At 37.7% G+C, this 12324-nt stretch overlaps 1 protein-coding gene across 2 annotated transcripts in view; it reads left to right on the top strand.

The window, feature by feature from the left end:
* LOC127410946 (fermitin family homolog 2-like) overlaps positions 1-12324 on the top strand; it is a 131707-nt gene that overhangs the window by 111383 nt on the left and 8000 nt on the right. For both annotated transcript variants that reach the window (XM_051646228.1, XM_051646229.1), the window contains 5 exons: positions 345-479; positions 626-675; positions 883-1007; positions 1082-1188; positions 1513-1731. In XM_051646228.1, the coding sequence (XP_051502188.1) occupies positions 345-479; positions 626-675; positions 883-1007; positions 1082-1188; positions 1513-1731 (636 nt within the window). The remainder of the gene's footprint in view (positions 1-344; positions 480-625; positions 676-882; positions 1008-1081; positions 1189-1512; positions 1732-12324) is intronic.

The following is a 12324-nucleotide window of genomic DNA, read 5'->3' as shown; positions in this document are numbered from 1 at the left end:
TAATATGGACATAAACAATGTTACCTTCTAAAGCCACTTTTTATATTGTCTTATCAAGGCTTTACTCATCTGGCACAATAATTTAATGCTACATTTCTATAATATATTTATATTTAATAAATACTTTCATTATAAACATTTCATAAATCTAATTATTTCTGATTAAGTATTTACATAAAACTATCTATAATTATTTAATCATATGTTGAATCATTGTTATTTTAGGGGCTTTCTCAGCAAATATTTATATTTGTGATTTAATTTGATTTAATGAATTGGCATATCATGATTAATTCAAATAAAGATTTTAATTGATTGACAGCCCTATTTTTTTTCATTTGCAGTACCACATCAACAAGCTGTCCATCATGTCTTCAGACAATCACATGAACAACAGTGAGAAAGAGGTGGATGAGGTGGATGCTGCACTGTCAGATCTGGAGATCACACTGGAGGGAGGAAAAACGTCCAACACATTGGTACAGATACCATTATCTCTACAGACACTCCAACTCACAGAAGAGTTTCATCTAAAGCATGATGCTTTCCTTCACAGAAATGTGTCTAATATTCTTCGCACACAAACGCACATTTTCACGAATTTGACTCTTATTTTTGTTCTCAGGGTGACATCACATCCATTCCTGAACTGGCCGACTATGTGAAAGTCTTCAAGTGAGTTGAACTCTAAAATTGAAGTTATACAGGCTTTTAAGATTATAAGCCTTTTCTAAGCTTCATCAGGCATTATTTAAAGTCATTATCAGGAAGCTGAATCATTGATCTCACCTTCGGCCTTATGAAAATATTTCTCCAGCCCTGTGATTCAAAGAGTCGAGTCATTTTTCTTTAATTTTGATTGTTTTTTGCTTAATACATCAGACCAAAGAAACTCACTCTGAAAGGATACAAGCAGTACTGGTGCACGTTCAAAGACATAACAATCTCCTGCTACAAGAGCCGCGAGGAGGCACATGGAACGCCAGCACACCAAATGAACCTGAGAGGTAAACACACTGTGAACACATGGCAAATACGGTTTACACATGCACACTGCATCTCATCTGTTGTTTCTCTGTAGGCTGTGAAGTCACACCAGATGTGAACATCTCTGGTCAGAAATTCAACATCAAGCTGCTAATCCCCGTAGCAGATGGTATGAATGAGATCTGGCTGCGGTGTGACATGGTGAGAGACGAGTTTTAATGACACTTCTATTCAATACTGCACGTTCTTTTAAAATAAATCACCTCACACCCTCACTCTGTTAGTTCAGACTGACAATCTATGGAAATGTCTCAGACAGTGCTGACGATTAAATTGAAGGATGGTGCCAAGCCAAATCTAGAGACCAGATTATCATAGAGTTGGGTGTGGACTATTCAAGCAGTAGTACATTACTTTACTCCTTACATCCAAACAGCAATCGAACTGTGTGTTACATGATTTACTTGTGGTGTTACTCTGCTCACGGGATCAAATTCATCAGTTGACTGTTTTCCTGTTCAATAGGAGAAGCAGTACGCTCAGTGGATGGCGGCCTGTCGTCTGGCCTCTAAAGGGAAGACAATGGCAGACAGTTCTTATAACCTGGAGGTGCAGAACATCCTATCCTTCCTGAAGATGCAGCACATGAATCCTGACCCTCAGATCATAGAGCCCATCACCACCGACATCAACTCTGAGTGTCTGGTGTCACCACGATACCTGAAGAAATACAAAAACAAGCAGGTAAATGAGACTATAGGTCTGGGAGAGTTCAGGCCAACCCTGTGGCTCATCCAGTGTAAAGGCAGTGGGAAAAAAACAAGAAATAAATGGAGGGAAACTGAAAGAAGTAAAGAAAAGACATCGAAGTGTAAAATTCCTCTGTTTAATCAAATCAAGAGTTTGATGTCTCCCAGCTGGCTGCTTGGCATCTGATTGATCTCAGTTTGGAATGCCGTTGTGTTGTTGGGTCCAGCTCAGGCCAGACAGGGTTAGATTCTACAGAAAGTTTGCAAATATAGTTGAAACAATTAGGCTAGATCTGAATATTTTTCTGCCTTTTCACAATATGCAATATACATACAGGTGCATCTCAATAAATTAGAATGTCGTGGAAAAGTTCATTTATTTCAGTAATTCAACTCAAATTGTGAAACTCGTGTATTAAATAAATTCAATGCACACAGACTGAAGTAGTTTAAGTCTTTGGTTCTTTTAATTGTGATGATTTTGGCTCACATTTAACAAAAACCCACCAATTCACTATCTCAAAAAATTAGAATATGGTGACATGCCACTCAGCTAATCAACTCAAAACACCTGCAAAGGTTTCCTGAGCCTTCAAAATGGTCTCTCAGTTTGGTTCACTAGGCTACACAATCATGGGGAAGACTGCTGATCTGACAGTTGTCCAGAAGACAATCATTGACACCCTTCACAAGGAGGGTAAGCCACAAACATTCATTGCCAAAGAAGCTGGCTGTTCACAGAGTGCTGTATCCAAGCATGTTAACAGAAAGTTGAGTGGAAGAAAAAGATGCACAACCAACCGAGAGAACCGCAGCCTTACGATTGTCAAGCAAAATCGGTTCAAGAATTTGGGTGAACTTCACAAGGAATGGACTGAGGCTGGGGTCAAGGCATCAAGAGCCACCACACACAGACATGTCAAGGAATTTGGCTACAGTTGTCGTATTCCTCTTGTTAAGCCACTCCTGAACCACAGACAACGTCAGAGGCGTCTTACCTGGGCTAAGGAGAAGAAGAACTGGACTGTTGCCCAGTGTTCCAAAGTCCTCTTTTCAGATGAGAGCAAGTTTTGTATTTCATTTGGAAACCAAGGTCCTAGAGTCTGGAGGAAGGGTGGAGAAGCTCATAGCCCAAGTTGCTTGAAGTCCAGTGTTAAGTTTCCACAGTCTGTGATGATTTGGGGTGCAATGTCATCTGCTGGTGTTGGTCCATTGTGTTTTTTGAAAACCAAAGTCACTGCACCCGTTTACCAAGAAATTTTGGAGCACTTCATGCTTCCTTCTGCTGACCAGCTTTTTTAAGATGCTGATTTCATTTTTCAGCAGGATTTGGCACCTGCCCACACTGCCAAAAGCACCAAAAGTTGGTTAAATGACCATGGTGTTGGTGTGCTTGACTGGCCAGCAAACTCACCAGACCTGAACCCCATAGAGAATCTATGGGGTATTGTCAAGAGGAAAATGAGAAACAAGAGACCAAAAAATGCAGATGAGCTGAAGGCCACTGTCAAAGAAACCTGGGCTTCCATACCACCTCAGCAGTGCCACAAACTGATCACCTCCATGCCACGCCGAATTGAGGCAGTAATTAAAGCAAAAGGAGCCCCTACCAAGTACTGAGTACATATACAGTAAATGAACATACTTTCTAGAAGGCCAACAATTCAATAAAAATGTTTTTTTTATTGGTCTTATGATGTATTCTAATTTGTTGAGATAGTGAATTGGTGGGTTTTTGTTAAATGTGAGCCAAAATCATCACAATTAAAAGAACCAGAGACTTAAACTACTTCAGTCTGTGTGCACTGAATTTATTTAATACACGAGTTTCACAATTTGAGTTGAATTACTGAAATAAATGAACTTTTCCACGACATTCTAATTTATTGAGATGCACCTGTATATCTCATTATTTATTTATTTGCTCTGAAATTTAAAGTGATAGTTCACCCAAAAATTTAAATTCTCTCATCATTTACTCACCCTCATCTCAGATGTGTATGACTTTCTTTCTTCTGGAGAACACAAATGAAGATTTTTAGAAGAATATCTCAGCTCTGTTGGTCCTCACAATGGAATTGAAGGTCCAAAAATCACAAAGGCATCATAATAGTAATCCATATGACTCCAGTGGTTAAATCCATGTCTTCAGAAGCGATTTGATAGGTGTGGGTGAGCAAAAAGATCAATATTTAAGTCCTTTTTTACTATAAATCTCCACCTTTTACCAGGCCCGACCAGTAGGTGGCTAAATGCGAAAGTGTAGATTTACAGTAAAAAGGACTTAAATATTGACTGTTTCTCACTCACACCTCTCATATCGCTTCTGAAGACATGGATGTAACCACTGGAGCCTTATAGATTACTTTTATACTTCCTTTATGTGATATGTGGACCTTCTGAGTTTTGATCACCATTCACTTGCATTGTATGGACCTACAGACCTGAAATATTCTTCTTAAAAACTTCATTTGTGTTCTGCAGAAGAAAGAAAGTCACACATCTAGGATGAGGGTGAGAAAGTGATGAGAGAATTTTCAAACTATCGCTTGAAAAGCGTCTTTTTTTTTTTTTCAATCTGAGGGACCTTTATATGTACAGTAGATTCAAAATTTTAATTATAGTAAAATTCTAGTTTAAATGAATCAAGTCATGTTTTCTAAATTAACACTAGGATGAATGATGTTTAACTGTTTTCATTTATGTGAACCAATATTATAATGCATAATAATGATCAGCAATGTTTACCTAAATATATTTTACCAAAACTTTTTAATACATGAAAAATGCCACACAGAGACTTCTGTGAGCATTGAGCGATGACGCGAACCAATCATTGAATAAGAGTTTTGAAGTGATCTATTGAAACGGACAGTTAAAAAAAAAATTATTCACTGAATTGTAATGCCATTTGCTGTTCAAATTGCTATTGAACTTTAAAGCAGGGATGGTATTAAAACGTTAGTCGATCTTAATGAATTGACATTTTTGCTACTGTAGAATCAGTGACGCTATTAAAAAATATAATGCAAACATGTTAAACATATAATTTGCCTTAATGCTCTCATAGGGGGTATTTACACTTGGTCACTTTGTGTTTTTACTGACCGAATTGCTGTCCGATTGGAAATTGCACATTTCATTTACACTTAGCCACCTAAATGTCTTTGATTCCCATGCCATATGCAAATAAAGAGTTCTCTTCTGTGATTACGCTAATGCCAGGCAGCGAATTTCCAATATGTGATTATTTCTTTGTTCCCAAGTGACTTGACCCCCTGCGCATGTGTGTTGTGTATGTGCGCACACGCTGTATTTTTTCCCCTTTGGGCCTCTCGTAGACAAGATATCCAAGTGTGGCAGCAGTGTTTATTGTTTGTTTTTAGTTTCAGTTTTGTCAGCGAGCTGCATCGATGAAATGAAGAAAAAAGCTTGCCTCTCCTACAGCGCACCTTAATGCCGATTTATCCTGCTGCGTGGAACCTACGGTGTAGGCTATGTATAACTACAGGTGTTACTGCGTAGCCTAAAATGTAACATCCGTAGAAACCGTCCCCCAGTATGAATATGTAGCGTCACATTTTCTCTAAGATTATGGAGTAATTGTGGAGAAATCATACGATTTATGCAAAATGTCCACTGGTCAGTGATTGTCACATTGTATTAGTATTAGTTTAATATTTGGTGCACACCTGCTGATTTTATATTCTCTTTATTTCATGTAGTTACAAGTGAAAACGTGACAAAAAACATCTGTTTACAGCTTATAAACTCTGCTTTATCTCTGGGCTTTTACTCTGTATATTTGGTCTGTGAGTGAAACAATATTTGTTGTATTCTACTCGAGACCTTTTTGATCTGTATGATGTTTTTACCATTTGTTTGACAGTATGGTGTACAGTAAATAATCGTATTTCAATAATTATGAAAACGGAACACTTCTAATTTGTCAGCAGATTAAAAAAGCCGCCGTTAAGAGTTGGTTATATTGCCTGTATGCATTGCAAAAATTCTAAGCTTTAAAACGACACCCATTGTGTGTTGGCCTAGCAAGCATTTATTTAAAATTCAGCACAGAGCATCAAAGTATGCTGCAATATTTATTTATTATTATTAAAGCGACTCAAGCAAGCATTCAGTCTATGCCTGATTAATTGTCTCTCAGCATTGCAGGCAACATATAATAAATTATACGTACATAAATACTATATAATTTGATGAACTCATTTTTAATACTACAATAATTGCATTGCCTTTGTTTATTCATAAAATGTAATACATACAATACAATTTTGGCTGTTTACTGTATGCAGTGTAATGCAGTATAAACCGGCCTTTAGTTCTTATTTTGTCATTGTTTAATGATTTATGTGAGCCCTATGCAAACACTCGATAACAGCTGTTATGTGTCGCTTTTTTACGTTTGCTGACAAAGTGCTGTTTGGCCGGAGTAAGGTGTTTGTTTTTTTTTTTTGTTTTTTTTACCCAGTTTGGAATGCCCAATTCTCAGTGTGCTTTTTAAGTCCTCGTGGTCACGTAGTGATTCGCCTCAATCCGGGTGGTGGAGGATGAATCCCAGTTGCCTCCGCGTCTGAGACCATCAACCCGCGCATCTTATCATGTGGCTTGTTGAGCGCGTTGCCACGGAGACATAGCGTGTGTGGAGGCTTCGCCATCCACCGCGGCATCCGCGCTCAACTCACCACACGCCCCACCGAGAACGAACCACATTATAGCGACCACGAGGAGGTTACCCCATGTGACTCTACCCTCCCTAGCAACCGGGCCAATTTGGTTGCATAGGAGACCTGGCTGGAGTCACTAAGCACGCCCTGGGATTCGAACTAGCGAACTAGTGGTAGCCAGCGTCTTTTACCACTGAGCTACCCAGGCCCCTTGGCCGGAGTAAGGTTAAAATATGTGGCTTGAACAACCAGATGCTTTTACACTTGACCGAATAGCATGTGGAATACGTCTCAAACCATGTCCAGATGTGAAGTGACCAAGTGTAATAACCCCCTTACTCGAGTTGTCGGCTGCAGATTAAAAAAAAAGAATTATTCACACCCTGAGGTGGTAGCGTGTTGATGCGGCCTTTATACCTCGGTATGTCAATTAATTTTCAATAATTCAACGATCGGAGTCTGCTTATACCGCCGTGATCCGTGATGTGGAAAACACTGATGGAATCACTGAATCCAGTTGTAAAAATTGCATTAGCTATAAAATGCGGAATGTCACAGAATTTGACACATTTGGGACGAAAATTAATGTTTGAATGCAAAACTAATCTTATTAAAATCTTGATATGTTCAAGTGTGATTATTAAACCACAAAAGGCTGTGATTCAATTAAATAAATATATAATCTGCATGTGCTGCATGCTTCAAAATGAATGTGTGAAGCCGGCCGCTCGTGCGATGAAAACACCTCATCATGAGCATCATGTGTGCTCTGGGTGTGTCTGTGTTTGTAGTAATGACAGTCAGCAGAATGCTCTGAAGCGTGCAGCACATGCAGACTATATATTTATTTGAATGAAATCAGTTTTTTGGTGTTTAATAATCACACTGGGCTTTTGTAGAAAAGTACTTCATTTGATAAAAAAATGCAATGTTATGTTGAAAAGAATTAATTAAAATAATTCTGTTTTCATTTCATTAAAGTTATACAAAATTCATTTGATTAGACACCATTTTGATGATGAAATTTACTTAAATTGTTGAATAAGGAATTTTGAAAAAATAACCTTCTAATAACCAGAATTTTAATGACCTCTCTTGTGTTTTTGTTTAAATTTTACAACTGTGTAGCACATAAACTCTCCTGGAAAATGGTGCCTGGAAAAGAGTGGTAACGGTAGTATTTGTATGCTTAAAAATGTGGGACTCTAATAGCTATGACATGGCCACACAGTAGAGCATTTGGTTCAACCTTTCAAAATAATGTTGTGTTTTTATACTTCATTGAGAAACAAAGTGGAAGTATTTGGGGAGGGACAGTGTGTGGGAGTCAACAGAGGCTCCTGTGTGCTGCTGCTGCTGCTGCTGCTGGTGTCGTTTTACAGTGGCCCTGGACTCACTCCAACCCCTGTGATGCTGGGGGGGATGGGGGGGCTTCCTGTTGTCCCTTCTCACTCGCTCCCCCACCAGCTTATGACTGGAAGAAAGTTTGAGGAGCTCTGGGGTGGGGTCTTCACAAAATACAGGAAACAAGCCTTTCCTGAGAATGTGGGAAGAAGACAGCAGTTGTGAGAGTGTTTTACTCTTATTCATCCATTATTCAAGCTCAATATCTTCTCTTGGACGGATTCCTCTGGGGATCTCTGTTTTTATTCCCACAGGATGTGGATCAGATAGCACTGAACTTCGGGAGACAAAGATTTCTCATTTAACTTACAGACTGGAGTTCAACTCTTGTATGTGTCGCCACCTAGTGGAATCCAGAGCAAAGTGGTTTCATATGTAGAGTGTATTGAGATCGTGCTTCATGTTAATGATAAACTACAGCTCTGCTGAACTTTGGACCCCTCTTATTGTTGCATAGAGATGCTGGGGTGATTTTCTATCTACTGTTTACTTCTTAAACATGCTGGAGTTTTTAGAGCTTTACTAAAGTACTGACAACATTTCTTCTAAATTCCAAATAAAAATATTGTCATTTAGAGCATTTATTTGCAGAAAATGACAACTGGTCAGAATAACAAAAAAGATGCCGTTCAAAAAAGTTCATATTCATTTATAAAAAACACAGTACTAATGTTTTAACTTGGGAAGAGTTCAGAAATCAATATTTGGTGGAATAACCCTGATTTTCAATCACAGCTTTCATGAGTCTTGGCATGCTCTCCACCAGTCTTTCACACTGCTGTTTGAGTGAGTTTATGCCACTCCTGGTGCAAAAATCGACTCGACTTTGTTTGATGACTTGTGGCCATTCATCCTCCTCTTGATCACATTCCAGAGGTTTTCAATGGGGTTCAGGTCTGGAGATTGGGCTGGCCATGACAGGGTCTTGATCCGGTGATCCTCCATCCACATCTTGATTGACCTGGCTGTGTGGCATTGAGCATTGTCCTGCTGGAAAAAACAATCCTCAGAGTTGGGGAACATTGTCAGAGCAGAAGGAAGCAAGTTTTCTTCACTGTGAAATTTTGTGGAGGATCGGTGACAATTTAATGCAATACATCAGAATGTTGGGCACTTCAAACACTTTATTTTTAACAATCAAACACTTAATGTAAGGACACTTTTCAAAGGAATAGCATTACTACTATATTTCTTAGATTACTTAAGTTTTATGGTGTATTCTTTTAGCTGTCCGGAATATTGTGTGTTAAAATAAAACAGAAGATGAAGATGCTGTTTTAGTAGTACCAGCATTATAATTGTCAAATAAGAATAATTTTTGCTACAATATGTTCAGTGTAAGTCATAGAATTTATTTTATTTTTTATTTTAAATTGTTGCCCCATCCTCACATATTGTAGCTACAGTGTTATCCTCTGTTACTCTTGTTAACTCTTAACCAAAGACCTAGAGAAAATAGATATACAGGTATACATAAGTATTAATTCAAAGGCATCAAACTTCAGGCAAAAATAAGGAACACATTGAACATCATAAAATAGCTTTCCTCAGTTTTATTAATAACCTTATTTATCTTTAAGTGAAACGATCACACTCTGGCCCCATATACACCTTGCATTAACTTGCGTTATCGGTGATCGGATTGCTATCAGATTGCACTTGCCCGCATTAAATGACAGGTGTAAATGCACCCAAGATGCATTGTGATCGGATCATGATTGGATCACTGAAACCACATTCAGAGGTGGTCAGGAACGGATTCTGACCACATTCAAAGAATATATAGATACAACTACTTATGTAATTATGTGATGAGGGTGCTCTAGTCATCTGTTGTTAAAGAGCTGTGTTGTGGGTTCTTGCCCTTTTCTGTTTATTCTGCAATTGCAATGTGTAGAACACAGCAAACACTGCCGTCTTGCAATCTTGTCACTCAAACAATGAATAATATTCCATGAATTTCCTTGATCACAGCAACAATGACAACAGGGAAATATAAAAGGAGAATATTATTGGTAAAAGTTAATTCATCCAGTGTTTTTAAGTCACTGATTGGTTAAACAGATATATTGCATTAATAAAAATTTGATTTGACCAGAGTTTGGTGGAGAAGCAGTCCTGAAATTAAAATTATTCATGCAGTTTATTTTTATTCAACGCTTAGTTTGTGATCAATTTCGGTTTCAGCTGGTTTATTACAGCTTAAGTCAGGGTTCCCACCCTTTTTGAATTTCCATGTGTTTTCCTCACATGGAAATTCCATTCACTGACAAATGTGACATCATTATGGATTGCAATTACTCTACACATGAGCATTTTCAAGCTCATGAAATATTAAGAGTAGAATTATTGACTTTTAATATATTTTACATTTTTTTTCTATGATAGTGGGAACCCTGTAAAGAGCAATGAGAGTGTTCTCCCTTTTGTTTTATCCCAATATCTGTTATTTAAGCAGTATAACGTTGTTTCAAGACTCCAGAAAAATGTGAGATTTATTAATTGAGTTTAGATGGCAAGTTATATGTGAGAAATACTTTAAATAATTTTGGGGTATATGTTTATATGCTAAAGTTACATTTATTGAAAGATATTATTTTATATTCTGTCAATTCTGTGAGCATTAATCTTTCTATGCTGATTAATGAAATTTAGACCATGATTCCGACCGCTAACTAACCAATAAGGGTCACTTATTTTCACTTGTTTTGGTGAGGCAAGTTGCTTATTTCGAGCTTGTTTTTCCAGACCAGATCGCTTGTTTCTCTTTCAAGATCTGGCAACACTGCTGGACATCATATCAGTCTTGTTTAATGTATGTGATTCCAGTGCATCCTTCTCATCTGTGCTGTGTTGATGAATGTTCCTCTGCACTCTCTTCTCTCCAGCTTGCCTACACGAGTCTCCCCTGCCTTATACTCACTTTTGCACTATGCCTGCTCTCTCTCTCTCTCTCTCTCTCTCTCTGCATTAACTGTTTTGAATCTGTTGTGTGTGCTTGTTTGCTGCTTTATTGATTTATTTGCTTCTCCTTTATTCCATCTCTGTTCTCTTGCTGTTTCAACCCTCAGCCAGGCTTTGTCAGGGACTTGGTAAGTAAATCATTTGACAGCTGGTTGTGGTAAATGTTTATGGCTTGTCATGCTAAATATCTTTCACTAACACTGGTTACAATGAAGTAATTTTGGTGTGATGATTTATTCCAGTGGTCTTTCTTTTAACCACTTACCATTTATAGCAATAGCACACTGAAAATATCACATTTTCTGTTGGTTTCTAATTTTTTGAGTCACTGTCATCTCCCCAAGAGCAGTTGTTTGCCCGAAGAAAGCCTAAGGTGACATGTTCGCAAATGTTTAATGTTTGCACATTTGCTTTTTCTGACACTAACGGTTAGGTTTAGGTTTAAGGTTAAGGATTGGGAGGTTGGTTTGTTGATTTAAAACTCTGTAAAGTATCAACCTTATAGGAATGTTCCAGGTTCAATACAAGTTAAGCTCAATCGACAGCATTTGTGGCATAATGTTGATTACATCAAAAATTTATTTTGACCGGACCCTCATTTTTGTAAAAAAAAAAAAAAAATAATCTGTGTTCCTGTGAGGCACTTACAGTGGAAGTGAATGGGGGCCAATTTTTGAATATTAAAATCCTCACTGTTTCAAAAGTTTAGCCACAAGACATAAAGGATATGCGTGTAAACATGATTTTAGTGTGATAAAATCTCTTACTAACCTTTTCTGTGCAACGTTATAGCCAATTTTGCAACCTCGTTACCATGAAGATGTGACTGTAAATCCTAAAACCCTAAAATGACCATAAAAAGTGACAATTTAAACAACTTTACAGCTCAAATAATGCACAAGTTTTACCAGAAGAATGAATGTAAGTGCTTTTATGAAATTATAAACTTCACATTTCTGCCTTTTAAACCCTACAAAAACTGACCCCATTCACTTCCATTGTAAGTGTCTCACTGGAACACAGTTTTCTGCTTTTTTTCAAGAAAAGGAGGGACGAGTCAAAATGAATTTTTGATGTACTCAGCATTATACCACAAATGCTGTCAACTGAGCTTAGCTTGTATTGAACCTGGAATATTCCTTTAAAAATCTCATCTGTTTGGGAGAACATTTAACTCTCTTTCAGCACCATACAGTGGACATTTCCCCTCAGAAAGGCTGCGATATGTGAAAGGAACCACATGATATCATTTTGCAAAGATTTCACCAAAGTCATGTAATTTTTATGAGATCAGACTTGACAGTAAAGGACTTTGTTAAAGGAATATTCAGGGTTCAATCCAAGCTAATCAACAGCATTTGTGGCATAATGTTGATTGCCACAAAAAATAATTTCGGCCCTCATTTACTGTTTCAAAATATACCTAAAAGACGCAAACATTTATCATTTTAACATGGTTTTAGTGTGATAAAAGCTTGTGAAAATGTATATCCTTGACCTGCGTTACGTCGTCATGACAACAAAGTGGTAAAAGT

Source organism: Myxocyprinus asiaticus, chromosome 20 (assembly GCF_019703515.2).
Source record: "Myxocyprinus asiaticus isolate MX2 ecotype Aquarium Trade chromosome 20, UBuf_Myxa_2, whole genome shotgun sequence".
NCBI lineage: Eukaryota > Metazoa > Chordata > Actinopteri > Cypriniformes > Catostomidae > Myxocyprinus > Myxocyprinus asiaticus.
The sequence above is the reverse complement of the archived record's forward strand: the minus strand, read 5'-3'. Positions and strand labels throughout refer to the sequence as shown.